At 46.7% G+C, this 16,900-nt stretch overlaps 1 protein-coding gene across 1 annotated transcript in view; it reads left to right on the forward strand.

Moving 5' to 3' along the window:
* LOC139469385 (protocadherin beta-17-like) overlaps window positions 1-9,600 on the forward strand; it is a 17,029-nt gene extending 7,429 nt beyond the window's left edge. The window contains exons 7-8 of the mRNA XM_071251548.1: window positions 2,779-2,898; window positions 9,446-9,600. Coding sequence (XP_071107649.1) covers window positions 2,779-2,898; window positions 9,446-9,496 — 171 coding nt within the window. The 3' untranslated portion in view covers window positions 9,497-9,600. The remainder of the gene's footprint in view (window positions 1-2,778; window positions 2,899-9,445) is intronic.
* The last annotated feature ends 7,300 nt before the right edge of the window (window positions 9,601-16,900 follow it).

Genomic DNA, 16,900 nt, shown 5'->3' on the forward strand with positions numbered 1-16,900 from the left:
ATACCCGTGCTCGTGGGTTTCACCGAAGTGGTAAACGTCTGAGACCTGCATCACTTCGGGCTTTACTCCCACATTAATCTGACACGCCCTGATATAACTGGAATAATGTTAAAAGCGACGTTAAACCCAACTCACTCACTCACACTCACTCCTACAAAGCCTGACTGACATCACTGAGGGAGACGACCCAGACCATCAACAGAAGCGGACGGATTGTGCGGCTAGTCGTGGCGTCGGTCAAGGCCGTTGCCTCACAACGACCACGTCCGACTTCCTGCCTGTGTGTGACAGAGCGGGTCCCCGCACCGGGACCATTGGCAGCTTGGTCCCGGTGCGTTTGTCACGTTTTCACTATTTGTACTTTGTTGACCGTTATTCATCCATCTACAATAAACATGGCTGCTGTCTTTTCAAGCTCAACGCCGCCTCCGTGGTCTTGTGGTAGAGCGTCCGCCCGGAGAGCGGAAGGTCCGGGGTTCGATCCCCGGCCGCGTCATACCAAAAGACGTTAAAAGATGGTACTTGTTGTTACTCTGTCTGGCGCTCAGCATTAAGGGGCTAAAACAAGGACTGGTCGGCTCGGAGTCAGTATACTGTGTCTGAGTGGGGTATTCATGTTAAACTGCGGCATATCTCAGTGAGCTAGCACTATAAATCGGCCTCAGTCCGGACTAGTACAAGCAGTCACACTCACACACACGTGCATTAGAAGTGCAATAATCTTGGACGCGACGTTAAACCCCATTTCACCTCGCCTTCAAGCTCAACCCCTGACTTCTGTCTCGTGGTCCACACTAAGCTACCACCCGCGGGAGAAACGCATGCTCTTGGACAGTAAGGTGACCTCTGAAAGGACAAAAATTACAGGGACTGAAATCATAATATGGTCTATTGTCTCTCTACGTGAGGGCTTGATCCGAGTTTAACGGTTCCTCTGTTATATGTCGTGAAGCATTTATAAAATACCAGTTTGTGTTTGTTTGCTTGGCATTCACATCCCTTGTGCACAGTCTGCACTGTGCATACATAGCGTGCTCAGGTGTAAACGTAGACCGCAGGGGAACGGCTGGTTTTCGCCTCAGTTTGTTTGTTGTTTAACGCCGCACTCAGCAATATTCCAGCTGTATGACGGCGGTCGGTAAATTAATCGAGTCTGGACCAGACAATCCAGTGATTGACATCATGAGCATCGATCTACGCAATTGGGATCGATGACATGTATCAACCAATAAAGCGAGCCTGACCACCCGATCCCGTTAGCCGCCTCTTACGACAAGCATAGTCGCTTTTTACGGCACGCATGGGTTGCTGAAGACTTATTCTACCCCAGGTCTTCACGTGTCTCGCGCCTTAGTATCCACGCATCGCCGCTCCACAGGGAAGATTTGACACTCCGGAAGTAAGCTCGGGGATGACACAAAAACTTAAAAAAGTCTGCTTGTCAACGATAGGTGGTCTGCAAAACTGATGGAGGTTGAGAAGAGTGAAGATGTTGAAAAAAATGTTATCAAACCACCATCTAAGACGTTCCAAGGACTTGACCTTTCTACACATTTTCACTTTTTACACCATTCGAATGGGCCTTGGGTCGAGGGGACGCAATTCAACTTGTAGAGTCATGTCAGGGTCCATCTTCCCGAGGCAAGAGCGTCCACAAGCCTTTGTATCAGAGTCTTGTTTCCACCCTTGCCGCATCAAGCCCACTTTCCCGTGCTAAATATGATTGGACTATCGCACATATCGATAGTCCAATCAGAGAACGTTTCACAAAATCAACATCCATGACTGATAAACCTTCGTATGAAAGTGATTTAAGGCTGTCTTTGTTGACGAATGTCTTTTTCATCTTTTAACCATCCGCATTGTTACTAATCCAGTTTTCTTCATAAATTCATTTTACATTAATTTGTAATATTGATACTTCAATGATTAGTTGTTATTATTATTGTTTTATCTTTCAGTGGACATGAAAGTGAAAATGACAACATTTCTCTCTCTGTTATTACAAAATTAATGACCTACATGTAAACAATTTAAAAGTAGTTTCAGGGAATATGTCTAAAATACTTTTTGAATCAGGGAAATTGTGTAATACCTTAAAGTTTTAGGTATTATGTTTATTCCCCGAGTAATTAGACACTACATTCCCTGCACGTTTCAGGGATTATACATACATTATAAACCTCCAGTGATGCATTACCATTGTTACAAAAGGTTGTTCTTTTCTCCGCCACGGGATTCTCGAGCTGTGCGCTTTTGACTGAGAACTTTCGAGTGCTACAATTGAAATTTCAGAATTAAAGTTATGTCATGTAAACAAAAAAGCATCTTCATATCTGTCGGTTTATAAGTCAGATATAAACCTTCTCCTATGGCTATCCGTGAAAATAATGCACTCCAGCGCAGGAAAAGCCCTTGGACCTACGGCCCGCGGGCTTTTCCTTTGCTGGACTGCATTATTTTCACGGATAGCCCGCTGAGGCGGTTTATATCCTATACGTAAACTACGGATATAACGAACTCAAAGGGACTTCTAATTTTAGTTCGTTATAACCGTAGTTCGTTGTAAGCATATATACAGCATAACTACAGCAAATAGCCGGAACCAAAAACGTAAGTTCGTTATATCCGTCAGCTCGTTATAAGCGTGTTCGTTATAACCGTGGTTTTCCCTGTAACATGACGTGTATTTTTGTGGTTGAGGATTTGTGTATTTGTGCATAGTATGCCAAGGGTTGCTTTTTTGTATACATGTATTTCTTTATTTCGCATTGACAGACCAAAGAGCTGTTTGCCTATCAAGCATTCGACGTGAATCTCTACACTGGCCTGATATCTCTTAAAATGCCTTTAGTCACACAGAAAGGACGAGATCTCCATTTGGTGGTGATAGCAACAGTGAGTATATTTGCAGACCGTGCCAGGGTCAGGCTGAGATGAGTCGGGGAGGTGGGGTGGGGTAGGGTTGGGTAGGTGTGTGTTTGGGGTGGTCAGTGCGGGATCCCTTCCTCAGGGGCATTATGGTCACTTTGTTTAGATAACCTAGGTGAGGAGGTAAGGTGACATGGGGTTCAGGGCTCCCACAAAACCATCGTAGCACGGAGACAATTGTAACTCACATACTTTAACACAGACTTACGACAGTCGTAGCGCTTCGGTCGCTTTGTGGAACGGGGCCGGGTATTATCGCAATTATATAGCGACGTGCTTCCCGGTTAATGCCGGTTCTGTAGTGCTTGCCCACCCGGACACAGTATGCTGACTCCGAGCCGACCAGTCCTTGTTTTATCTCCTTAATTCCGAGCGCCAGGCAGGGTAACGCGTAGCATCTATAACCGTCTTTTGGTATGACGCGATCCAAAGACGTATTGTATATACGTCTTTGCGCGATCGGTAATCCAACCTCCGACCTTCCGCTCTCCAGCAACGTTCTATCCACTGTACTAGATAGATAAAGGTTTAGATAAAGTTAATAATTCGGAGTTTGATATAGCAGTCCCCGTGATGTAGCAGTCCCCCTATGTAGTAATACCGCGATGCAGCAATCCCACGATATAGGAGGCCCGTGATGTAGCAATCCGCCGATGTAGCAGTCCTCGTGATGTAGCAGTCCCGTGATGTACCAGTCCCCTGATGTAGTAGCCCCCCGATGTACCAGTACCCCGATGTAGCAGCCGCCCGATGTAGCAATCCCGTGATGTACCAGTACCCCGATGTAGCAGCCCCCCGATGTAGCAGTCCCCGTGATGTAGCAGTTCCGTGATGTAGCAGTCCCCGTGACGTAGCAGTCCCCGTGATGTAGCAGTCCCCCGATGTAGCAGTCCCCATGATGTAGCAGTCCTGTGATGTAGCAGTCCCATGATGTAGCAGTCCCCGTGATGTAGCAGTCCCGTGATGTAGCAGTCCTATGATGTAGCAGTCCCCGTGATGTAGCGGTCCCCGTGATGTAGCAGTCCCCGTGATGTAGCAGTCCCCGTGATGTAGCAGTCCCGTGATGTAGCAGTCCCGTGATGTAGCAATCCGCCGATGTAGCAGTCCCCGTGATGTAGCAGTACCCGTGATGCAGCAGTCCTCGTGATGTAGCAGTCCTCGTGATGTAGCAGTCCCGTGATGTAGCAGTCCCCGTGATGTAGCAGCCCCATGATGTAGCAGTCCCTCGATGTAGCAGTCCCCTGATGTAGCAGTCCCCGTGATGTAGCAGTCCCCTGATATAGCAGTCCCCCGATATAGCAGTCCCCGTGATGTAGCAGTCCCCATGATGTAGCAGTCATCCGATGAAGCAGTCCCGTGATGTAGCAGTCCTCAAATGTAGCAGTCCCCCGATGTAGCAGTCCCTAGATGTAGCAGTTCCCGTGATGTAGCAGTCCTCCGATGTAGCAGTCCCCGTGATGTAGCAGTCCTCGTGATGTAGCAGACCCCCGATGTAGCAGTTCCCGTGATGTAGCAGTCCCCGTGATGTAGCAATCCCGTGATGTACCAGTACCCCGATGTAGCAGTCCCCGTGATGTAGCAGTTCCGTGATGTAGCAGTCCCCGTGACGTAGCAGTCCCCGTGATGTAGCAGTCCCCCGATGTAGCAGTCCCCATGATGAAGCAGTCCTGTGATGTAGCAGTCCCATGATGTAGCAGTCCCCGTGATGTAGCAGTCCCGTGATGTAGCAGTCCTATGATGTAGCAGTCCCCGTGATGTAGCGGTCCCCGTGATGTAGCAGTCCCCGTGATGTAGCAGTCCCCGTGATGTAGCAGTCCCGTGATGTAGCAGTCCCGTGATGTAGCAATCCGCCGATGTAGCAGTCCCCGTGATGTAGCAGTACCCGTGATGCAGCAGTCCTCGTGATGTAGCAGTCCTCGTGATGTAGCAGTCCCGTGATGTAGCAGTCCCCGTGATGTAGCAGCCCCATGATGTAGCAGTCCCTCGATGTAGCAGTCCCCTGATGTAGCAGTCCCCGTGATGTAGCAGTCCCCTGATATAGCAGTCCCCCGATATAGCAGTCCCCGTGATGTAGCAGTCCCCATGATGTAGCAGTCATCCGATGAAGCAGTCCCGTGATGTAGCAGTCCTCAAATGTAGCAGTCCCCCGATGTAGCAGTCCCTAGATGTAGCAGTTCCCGTGATGTAGCAGTCCTCCGATGTAGCAGTCCCCGTGATGTAGCAGTCCTCGTGATGTAGCAGACCCCCGATGTAGCAGTTCCCGTGATGTAGCAGTCCCCGTGATGTAGCAATCCCGTGATGTACCAGTACCCCGATGTAGCAGCCCCCCGATGTAGCAGTCCCCGTGATGTAGCAGTTCCGTGATGTAGCAGTCCCCGTGACGTAGCAGTCCCCGTGATGTAGCAGTCCCCCGATGTAGCAGTCCCCATGATGAAGCAGTCCTGTGATGTAGCAGTCCCATGATGTAGCAGTCCCCGTGATGTAGCAGTCCCGTGATGTAGCAGTCCTATGATGTAGCAGTCCCCGTGATGTAGCGGTCCCCGGGATGTAGCAGTCCCCGTGATGTAGCAGTCCCCGTGATGTAGCAGTCCCGTGATGTAGCAGTCCCGTGATGTAGCAATCCACCGATGTAGCAGTCCCCGTGATGTAGCAGTACCCGTGATGCAGCAGTCCTCGTGATGTAGCAGTCCTCGTGATGTAGCAGTCCCGTGATGTAGCAGTCCCCGTGATGTAGCAGCCCCATGATGTAGCAGTCCCTCGATGTAGCAGTCCCGTGATGTAGCAGTCCCCGTGATGTAGCAGTCCCCGTGATGTAGCAGTCCCCGTGATGTAGCAGTCCCCTGATATAGCAGTCCCCCGATATAGCAGTCCCCGTGATGTAGCAGTCCCCATGATGTAGCAGTCATCCGATGTAGCAGTCCCGTGATGTAGCAGTCCTCAAATGTAGCAGTCCCCCGATGTAGCAGTCCCTAGATGTAGCAGTTCCCGTGATGTAGCAGTCCTCCGATGTAGCAGTCCCCGTGATGTAGCAGTCCTCGTGATGTAGCAGACCCCCGATGTAGCAGTTCCCGTGATGTAGCAGTCCCCCGATGTAGCAGTCCTCCGATGTAGCAGTCCCCCGATGTAGCAGTTCCCCGATGTAACAGTCCTCGATGTAATAGCCCCACGATGTAGCAGTCCCCGTGATGCAGCAGTCCCCCGATGTAGCAGTCCCCCCGATACAGCAGTCCCCGTGATGTAGCAGTCCCTCGATGTAGCAGTCCCCCGATGTAGCAGTCCCCCGATGTAACAGTCCCCCGATGTAGCAGTTCCCGTGATGTAGCAGTCCCCCGATGTAGCAGTCCCGTGATGTAGCTCAGTCCCCCGATGTAGCAGTCCCCCGATGTAGCAGTCCCGTGATGTAGCAGTCCCCGATGTAGCTCAGTCCCCCGATGTAGCAGTCCCGTGATGTAACAGTCCCCCGATGTAGCAGTTCCCCGATGTAGCGGTCCCTTGATGTAGCAGTCCCCCGATGTAGTAGTCCCTTGATGTAGCAGACCCGTGATGTAGCAGTCCCGTGATGTTGCAGTCCCCCGATGTAGCAGTCCCCCGATGTAGCAGTTCCCCGATGTAACAGTCCTCGATGTAATAGCCCCACGATGTAGCAGTCCCCGTGATGCAGCAGTCCCCCGATGTAGCAGTCCCCCGATACAGCAGTCCCCGTGATGTAGCAGTCCCTCGATGTAGCAGTCCCCCGATGTAGCAGTCCCCCGATGTAACAGTCCCCCGATGTAGCAGTTCCCGTGATGTAGCAGTCCCCCGATGTAGCAGTCCCGTGATGTAGCTCAGTCCCCCGATGTAGCAGTCCCCCGATGTAGCAGTCCCGTGATGTAGCAGTCCCCCGATGTAGCTCAGTCCCCCGATGTAGCAGTCCCGTGATGTAACAGTCCCCCGATGTAGCAGTTCCCCGATGTAGCGGTCCCTTGATGTAGCAGTCCCCCGATGTAGTAGTCCCTTGATGTAGCAGACCCGTGATGTAGCAGTCCCGTGATGTTGCAGTCCCCCGATGTAGAAGTCCCCCGATGCAGCAGTTACTACATTACATCAGAAATATCAGCTTGGGAAAAGGACGCTGGATGCTCTGGAGAAGGACGAAAGTGATTCATTGTTTGTCACTTGGTCTGAAAATACACGTGGCATGTATTTAAAGCGACCATGGAGCTGATATGTGTCATGCAATTCATAAGAAGAATACTGATAGATGAAAATAAGAATGTTGGTATCATGTGTATCACTTTAAAGCAAAACAACCTGGGGCCCAGTCGCCTGAAGCCTCCTAAAGTTTATAACTCACATAACGTAAAAAGCATAAAGATAACGCGAGACGATCGCTTTGTGAATCAGGGACAAGAACTGGCATGGCTGCCTCATGACTATGTCAAATCACACGATCGCGTTTTGATTTTTAAAAAATATAATATAATAATATTAATAATATATATTGCGTTATACACACACGGGCATGCTCAAAGCACACACAAGCTGCTCTGCAAGCGCTTATCAATCAGAACTGCTGAAAAGTTTCGCATTAAGAGTGCTTTGGGGATTTTCAGTAAAATCAACTTCCTTTTTATGAGTTCCATTATCAGTATATCATTATTTATCCTGATACGCACCCATTCAACCAGAATCATAAAGTTATTGATGATCATTCGCAATTCGCCCACATCCACGTGCCTCTGTGTCGCACTGGTATTATAGCATTCAAGGGATTTCATGATGTCATAGAAGTATATCCACAAAACCTTTAGTCAACTGAACACCTTGTTTCGCTATGACAAGTCAGTAAAATAATCTTGAGTATTACTAACATGCAGAGATCAAGTACTTTCAGAAAAAAGGACAAATACCAAAAGTCATCCATGGAGATATGAGTACAACACTAGGGAAGGGTGTCCATTTCTTTGCCACCATAAAGTGAGTGAGTGAGTATGGGTTTAAGCCGCTTTTAACAGTATTCCAGTCATATCACGGCGTGTCAGCTTAACGAGGGAGGAAAGCCCCAAGAGATGCAGGTCTTAGACGTTTACCACTTCGGTAAAACCCACGAGCACGGGTATGGTGCTGACAAACCTACAGACATAATCGGGGCGAACCGGGATTCGAACCTACAACCATAGGTTTCTGGCGTGCCCAAGGGACGCAACTCTGCACAGCGAATTGCGGCGCCTTAGACGGCTGGGTCCTCGAAGGCCTGTCACGTCAGCAACACCAGAAATGATCCAGAGAATCCACGAAATGGTGATGACCGACCGGAGAGTGATTGAACGTCATTTTGCTGGTTCAGTAGGCATTTCCCATGAGAGAATACATTCCATTATCATAAAACATTGGCATTGAAGAAAGTATCAGCTCTAAAGCTTCCAAAGCTTCTTACAGCTGATCATAAACACACCAGGCACATGTCTCGTGACACTCTAGCTCTGTTTGAAGCTGACCCAGCAAGGTTCTTGCAACGATTTGTGACAATGGATGAAACCTGGGGTCGTCAACAATCAAATCAGTGGAAGAAGTTGACATCATCACCACCAAAGAAGGCAAAGACTGCCCCGTCAGTTGGAAAGGTTATGGCTCCCGTGTTCGGGGATGCCGGGGTGTCATCATGATGAACTATCTTTCATGAAGCCAGACAATAAAAAGACATACAGATTTATTCAGTATGGTGGGTCATATGACTGACTTAACGTACAATTGACACTACAACAGAAAGTATTGTCAGTTCAAAATACAGCAAGTGCATCTTCTTGAAACTGATATCAAAAGTAGAACTGAAACGATAAATGTACATTTTGTGAATTGGTAACATTAATCATGAACAGGTCAGATTTATTTTTATTGTCAAGAATATAAGAAGCGTAGAGTTTAAACTGCAATACTCGTTAATTCTAAATATGACGTGGAATTATTCTTCAATTTCACCTCTGTCGCAATTACCAACATCAATACCGTTAGATCTACGACACATATTTACATCGAAATTATGCAATTAAATTATAAATTTACAAAAAGATGTTATTAAAGATGCAATTTTGAGCCATTTGCGGGATGTGAGACTAAGAGATGTCGGAAGCTGAAGAAAGATGTGTTCTTCCATCAGTACAATGCGCCAGTGCACAAATCAGTCACTGCCATGGCTACAATCAAGGAATGTGGCGTTGAACGCCTTCATCACCCTCATCACCTACCTCATTCTCCTGCCCCCCCCCCCCCCCCCCCCCCCCCCCCAACCCCCCCACCCCCCTCCCCACAGACTTCCATCTCATCCCACACATGAAGAACCTTTTGGACAGCCAAGAGAAGCTCCGAAACTGGGATAAAATCCTTCCAACATCTTTGGCAAGAGTGTATCAATGTAAAAGGGGATTATGTTAAAAAAATATGTCATTTTAATGTCTTTAGATAAAATCCTTCCAAGTGAGCCTTATAACTTATCATTCAAACCTCGTAGCATATGTTTGCTGACATTTGTTTACAGGACGGCGGAGGACTGCAGTCTGCGGTTAACGTCACAATCTCCGTCGTATGACTCCGGCCACCGTCGACATCGATCTGCGTGAGGACACGAAACATCAACCAAAGTAACTGTTTTTATCATGAACAAACATTTCTATGTAGTCGCGCATCAACAGAATGACCTAATGATAACAATAAACCGAATTGTGAACTAATTATGTCTGTAACGTATGTAATTATATACGACTCATGTTAAACCTGTTCGCCTACATGCTACACCTCTAGGTGCATGTGACTCAAATGACGCATGTGCTTCAACAAGATAATGATACATGTAGAAGTGATGTTAAGTGCACGACGTAGCATGTCAGTTGCATATTATGCGACTTTGACACTCGTTACTAATTGAGGTATTGTGGGTTTTAGAGAGATGCGAATGACAACAGATGCAAGGGGCGGTTGGGGGGAGAGGCGGGATGGGGTGGGGTGGGAGAGGCGGGGCAGTAATTTAGTTGACTCTTTACCCTCGTATTCTGGGGGTGTACACGTATACTGTTTCGTTACTGAGTCATTCTTCTGAGTGTATGTACTTGGTATTCTTGTTGGGCTTTATGGAAATTAATCGGCACTCAGTGTCTTGTCCGCTGGGAGGAATGTATCAGAATGTAAAGTATCATATAGCACTGATCATTAGAATCGGGAATATGGTTATACTATCATATAACATAATGTAACGTCATGTGCGATGGGGTAGAGTAGGTCTTCAGCAACCCATGCTTGCCGTAAAAAGCGACTATGTTTGTCGTAAGAGGCGACTAACGGGATCGGGCTTGCTGACTTGGTTGATGCATATCATTGTATCCCAATTGCGTGGATCGATGCTCATGATGTCAATCACTGGATTGTCTGGTCCAGACTCGATTAATTTACAGACCTCCGTCACACAGCTGGAATATTGCTGAGTGCGGCGTTAGACAACAAACAAACAAACTAAGGCGAAAACCAGCCATTCCCCTGCGGTCTACGTTTACACCTGAGCACGCTATGTATGCACAGTGCAGACTGTGCACAGGGGATGTGAATGCCAAGCAAACAAACACATACTGGTATTTCCTCTATCAGTCATACAGCTGGAGTATTGCTGAGTGCGGCGTAAACAACAAACAAACAAACAAATCATATGCGACGGGTGGCTCTGTGGTACAGGGCAATGCACTCCGCTATGCCGAGTTGAAGTCGTGTCAGGATCCTAGTAAAGGGTTCGAATCCTAAAGTAAGATCCTTCATTTGTCAGCATTATGCTTGTGTCTACGGGTTTCGCCAATGTGGAATACAAATACGTCTTGAGCATTTCTTCCACATGGATGGTCGACATCGTGACGTGGTAGGGGATATATATGTCCCCTACCACGATCCCCTCCAAAGAACTGCCAGAGATAGAGACTGCCCGACTTTGGCGTTACGCTACACCACCGCCCCCAGAACTACAAAGAGAAAACGGAAGGACAACGTGACAACCAACAGAACATGTTGGCGGAGTATTACTGTAAGGGTTTTAAAAACCAAGAATTACGACTGGGGAATGTATTGAAAAAAAAGAAAGTTTGAGATGACTTGATCAATAATGGGCCATGCCCCCACGATTGGTAAAATATTCGTATATTCGGAGTGACAATTTAAAGGAGTCTTGTTCACTCCTCTGGTAGAGCCTTGCTCAGTTCGGTTAAGTAATCGGGTGGCCTTTGACGTCAGCGTACACGTCTCCAGATCATGTCCGCGATGTGCTATGTGAAATTCCGGCAATCGTAATTATCGCACCACCTATAATTACAGGCCCACCCCCAAATCTGTGATGACGTTGACGTTTGCATGACGTTCGTTTGGACGCCCCCAGACACTTTCACGCCAATCTAAACACTCCAGATTAAATTACGCCACATTCTACGCTCTTAACACCATTGGCGTCTGGCTGGAATCATCTTCCCGCGGAAAGGTAGTAAACTGATTATATATAGAAGTTCAGCTTCCACCCTTGCCCAACGAGCCTGGGATTTCGTGGCTCGATTGTAGCGTCACCAGTGGCTATGACGATTGGACTATATGCATAGACTCGAGTGGCCAGGAAAAAAATAACTCAGCGGTTCCAGCCTAATCGGCAAGGATGGAAACTGGAATTTCATAGTCAGTTAACTCCCTTGCCTCAGGAAGATGGTGTAGAATGTATTGATTTGTTAACGGTGGTATAACACGTGGTCGCCGAGCACGAAGATTAATTAGCTGTGTGCAGATGATTTCTAAACGTCCTGTCTGTGACTTGAACAAACATTTGATTACCTATCTGGGCTCCATTTCGTGAGACAAGTTTTCTGAATAATCTATCCCGGACTTGTGGTTGACCTTGGGGCCGATCAGTAACATTTTGTGTCTGCAGAAACCTGTTCTAAAGTCTGCAAATCACCGACTCAATTACATTGAAAGTATTGGCTACCTCTCGCTGAGTTCTAAACGTTTGAGGGCGGTCCGGTAGCCTGGTGGTTAAAGCGTTCGCTCGTCGCGTCGAAAACCCGGGTCCGATTCCCGACATGGGTAAAATGTGTGAAGCCCATACCTCGTGTCCCCCGCCGTGATATTGCTGAAATATTGCTAAAAGCGGCGTAAAATCAAACTCACTCACTCACTCTAAACGTTTGAAGCATACCAACAGGTGTTCATCACGCTGTAGACGACGCACTCTCCAATCTGATCACAAATACTGTATTAAAGCATACGTAGAGAGTTTACGTGTGACTTGGGATAAATCAACAATACTGGTGACTCAGAGCGCATTTAAGCGGCTGAACGACTAAAGTGTCAAAATCAAGAATGACGCACCATCGTGCCCCGACCATTTGAGTGGTCTACTACAATGTGTCGGGGGTGTGAGCGTTCATCTTCCCGAGGCAGGGGAGTTAACTGACTTTAAAAGTCCAGTTTCAACCCTTGGACACCTTTGGTGGAAACTGGACTTGTATAGTCTGTTAACTCACTTGCCTAGGGAAGATGGTGGGCGTTAGGCTTTGGTTACTAAATTCCTTAAATATTGTTTTTAATTTTTCAAATCTGACATTCCTTCTGACGACACATTTACATTACATTATTCCCTGCTTTTTTTAGTATGAACATATATACACACCCACGCGCATATTTACGTCATATTGGGGGCACGGGTGGCCCACTCGTCTAAGGCGCCGCGATTCGCTGTGCAGAGTTGCGTCCCTTGGGCACGCCAGAAACCTATGATTGTGGGTTCGAATCCCGGTTCGCCCCAATTATGTTTCTAGGTTTGTCAGCACAATACCCGTGCTCGTGGGTTTTACAGAAGTGGTAAACGTCTGAGACCTGCATCACTTCGGGCTTTCCTCCCACATTAAGCTGACACGCCGTGATATAACTGGAATACTGTTAAAAGCGGCGTTAAACTCAACTCACTATACGTCATATGATTTCCCTCCCATATGTGTTAAACAGGATTGGGACAAGATTGGAAGATTACTTGTTCTATGGTCAATTCCTTTCCTCATCATCTAACGAAGGAATTTTTAAAAATTTTGATATCGTTTTGTTTCTTCGGCAAAGTATGATGACTTCGTTCAGTGACACCCTGCAGTTATCAGACCTGGCATGAGTGAGCTCACTCAATTCCCTCAGCTCCCAACAGTGACACCCCGTTCACACGCTGTACTGGAGCTGTATAATTTGTCTCTCGTCTCTCGACAGCCCTGAGACATATTTGTGCTTCGGTTCGTGTTTTTTACGAAAATTCTATTCTTAAGCAATATATGTGCTGAGAAAGTCCTTGCAATTAACCACCAGTAATTTAGAGGTAAATGTCAGATAAAAATATAGCAAAAGCACACAGATGAAATATAGTGAGAATGAAACACTTTTCTTGGCCCTTTACGGCTAATGGAATCTGTTTAGTCGGACTGGGAGACTGCCTAATCTCTTGCTTTGAGGTTTAATATATATAAGTAGGAATCGCAGCCCATCATGTCGCTAGCTAGGCAGATATTTGAAGTACGATGTTAACAGTTTGATGTCAGATTGTGTCAGTATTGTGTTGGGGAAATGCATCACTAAATTTGAGTTTTGGGAATTTACAACTTAATACATTAACGTGAATCGGAAAAGAAGTGCTCCCTGTAGAATGCGATTGCATTGACGTGTCATGGACATAGACAAACTCATACTGGGCGGAAGAGCTAAAATGGTTCCATTGTGGTTCGCGGATCATGCCTAGCGCAGTTAACCTGAAGGTGGTCGCTGATAAAGTGTACAAATCTGTACCATATATTAAAGGTCCTTAACTAGGAATGTTAATAAACATGACATAAATAAACCTTGATGGTTAACTTTGGGGCATACAAAACGTCGCTGAATAATTTTCGTAATTTTGGTTACTCTCACAAGAGGACTGGGAACATTGCCTGCTATGTTTACTGTCGTCCAATCGCAGCCTAGGAGATATCACAACCTGTCTAATCGTTGCTGTAGACAGGAACCCAGTTACAGGAAGAGCGCAGTTAGCCCAGTGCGCCACAAGCCCAGAACCATATTAGACTTCATTAGTCATTAGTCATTAGTCATGTGAGTGATTAAATCGGTTTGGTTCAACTCATCTTCCCGAGGCAACGGACTGACAATAAATGTCCAGTTCACCATTGCCGAACTTGGTTGGAGTTATGGAGTTATATTTTGGCTGGACGAACGAGTCTATGCATAGTTCAATCAAAATCGCGTAACGAAATCGACATCCGGGTTGTAAACTGCAGTGCAGGTTTCGGTCGATTGCAGGATTTGCAAAGAACGTGTACCGCCAACTCGGCGTCAACGGATATTTCCCAAATATTTTCATGTTTTTAATGAAGGTGCTCACATGATTTGATGCGCTACGCGAATTAAGATACGTTTTATCGCAACATATATTTTGGTTATCGATCCGATCGTCTTGACTGGGCGCTGCCATTTTGTTTGAAGCAAATGCAAGTGATATGTGAGGTGCAATCTGATAGGTCAATAGGAGGGTCATAGAATGGACATAACTCGTAATAGCCACTGGTGGCGCTATGATCAACCCCGAAGATTCTAGCCTTGTTCGGCAAGGTCGGGAACTGGACTTTTATTGTCAGTTAACTCCCTTGCCTCTGAAAGATGTCGTCCATGAGCCAGAGAAAATTTGACTACCACACAGAGGGACAAATAACCAATATGATTTTCAGCTATGTCTCAACTGGATGATTTCATGTGATGGACATTTCAGATGCCCAGCTAAATACGATTTTGGCGGCCATTTTCCAAGATGGCGGCCATTTTGTCACTTTTCTACAGATTTCAGAAAAAGGCTTATAAAACAGAATGTATTTATTTCCGACAATAAATGTGTTCAACTCCACTTGGTACATTATTTCAGTGACATCAGCACGTTTCAGCAAAATGGATAAAGTGGATGAAAGTCCGACGTGGCGCAAATCGGACTATAAGACAATGATCAAGGTAGATGTATTTCCGACCCGTGTCTTACCTGGGGTAATGCGCGGATCAGAAACATCTCTACCTCGTCCATTCGCTAACTTATACCACAGTTGTGTCGGCGATTCAGGAGATAATTCAGTTGTTATACTCTATTTGCCCCCTCTTGGCGTTATTGAGGAGGTATTAATAGTTCACGTGGTTGTATTAAAATCAGTACTTAAACAAGTCGTACGACTTGCCACGTTTTAAGTTTCCTAGAAACCATAGGGGCACGGGCGGCGACTCGCTGTGCAGAGTTGCGTCCCTTGGGCACGCCAGAAACCTATGATTGTGGGTTCGAATCCCGGTTCGCCCCGATTATGTTTCTAGGTTTGTCATCACCATACCCGTGCTCGTGGGTTTCACCGAAGTGATAAACGTCTGAGACCTGCATCACTTCGGGCTTTCCTCCCACATCAAGCTGACACGCCGCGATATAACTGGAATACTGTTAAAAGCGGCGTTAAACCCAACTCACTAAATCACTCATAGAAACGATATCAAGTGTACAGTCCCGATACTGGTGGCGCTCCTTTGTATAAGTGAGTGAGTTAATATTTAACGTCACATCGGCAATATTTCAGCCATATCGTGTCTCCTTTGTATAAATGGAATGTTCAGGTTAATTCTGTGACTACAATGCTTTAAAAGCGACACGTGGAACGTGTGCGTTTGGAAGATTACAAAGTGAAACAGAATGCATCAACGTCAACGGAGATTTGTGTGCTGGCGATTAGGTGCCTTACTCCAGCAGTGTGGGTTCGAATCCTGGACGGGACTCAACCAAAACAAAAGTACGAGAATCTGTACTTTACTAAGAAAGTGTTATCCCAGATATAACGTTTGTTACATTTGACCACTTTCTAAATGGCATTTTGTGTTCATAGCTTCCGCTATGGGAGCCGTGCCAATTTACACTTGTCAGAGGGGTTCACAAAGTACGTGATCTAGACTACCAGTTTTCGGACTTTAGTTTTTTTGAAGCCTCGGTGGCTGAGTGGGCTAAATCGCTGACTTTATGTGCTGGCCATTAGGTGCCTCACTCTGGCAGTGTGGGTTCGAATCTAACAGGACTCAATCCCCAAAAATTATGAGAATCTGTACTTTACTCCGAAAGTGTTATCCCAAATATAACATTTGTACGTTAACGGAGAAGTCTTTGCAGTGTCCTCCGTTGGCCTGAATGACTGCACGATACCTGCTGTCCAGGGAACCAAGACGTCTGCGGGTGACGTCTTGTAGAAAAGCAGCCCTTTCTTTCTGAAGAGCTTGTCGTAATTGCTGCAGATTAGGTTTACGTATGACGTTAACGTATGTCTAGCTCATCTCATAGATGCTCAAATGCGTTGAGATCCGGTGACCTCGGTAGTACGCTCTCAGAAAATCGGCATTAATCGTGTGTTGTTGAGATAAGCATTGTCATGCTGAAAATTGTCGACCGCCTCCGTGGTCTAGTGGTAGAGCGTCCGCCCGGAGAGCGGAAGGTGCGGGGTTCTATCCCCGACCGCGTCGTACCATAATACGTAAAAGATGGTACTTGTTGTTACCCTGACTGGCGCTCGGCATTAAGGGCTAAAACAAGGACTGGTCGGCTCGGAGTCAGTATACTGTGTCTGAGTGGTGTATTCATGTTAAATGGTATCTCAGTGAGCTAGCACTATAAATCGGCATCAGTCCGGACTAGTACAAGCAGCCACACACACACACGTGCATCTTGGACGCGACGTTAAACCCCATTTCACCTCACCACCTGAAAATTGTCACCTGGTGTTTGAGGAGGACACTTGTTACCTTCCCTGGATATGAACTATATATCTTTTCTTCGCCCTTAAGAAACATCTCAGTAGCGTTTCCACCATTTCTCATTTAAAGAAGGAAATGGGATTCGTCACTACACCAAACGTTTGGCCAACGTTGGCGTACCACT

This window comes from Haliotis cracherodii, unplaced genomic scaffold (assembly GCF_022045235.1).
Source record: "Haliotis cracherodii isolate W230 unplaced genomic scaffold, xgHalCrac1.p SCAF_2, whole genome shotgun sequence".
NCBI lineage: Eukaryota > Metazoa > Mollusca > Gastropoda > Lepetellida > Haliotidae > Haliotis > Haliotis cracherodii.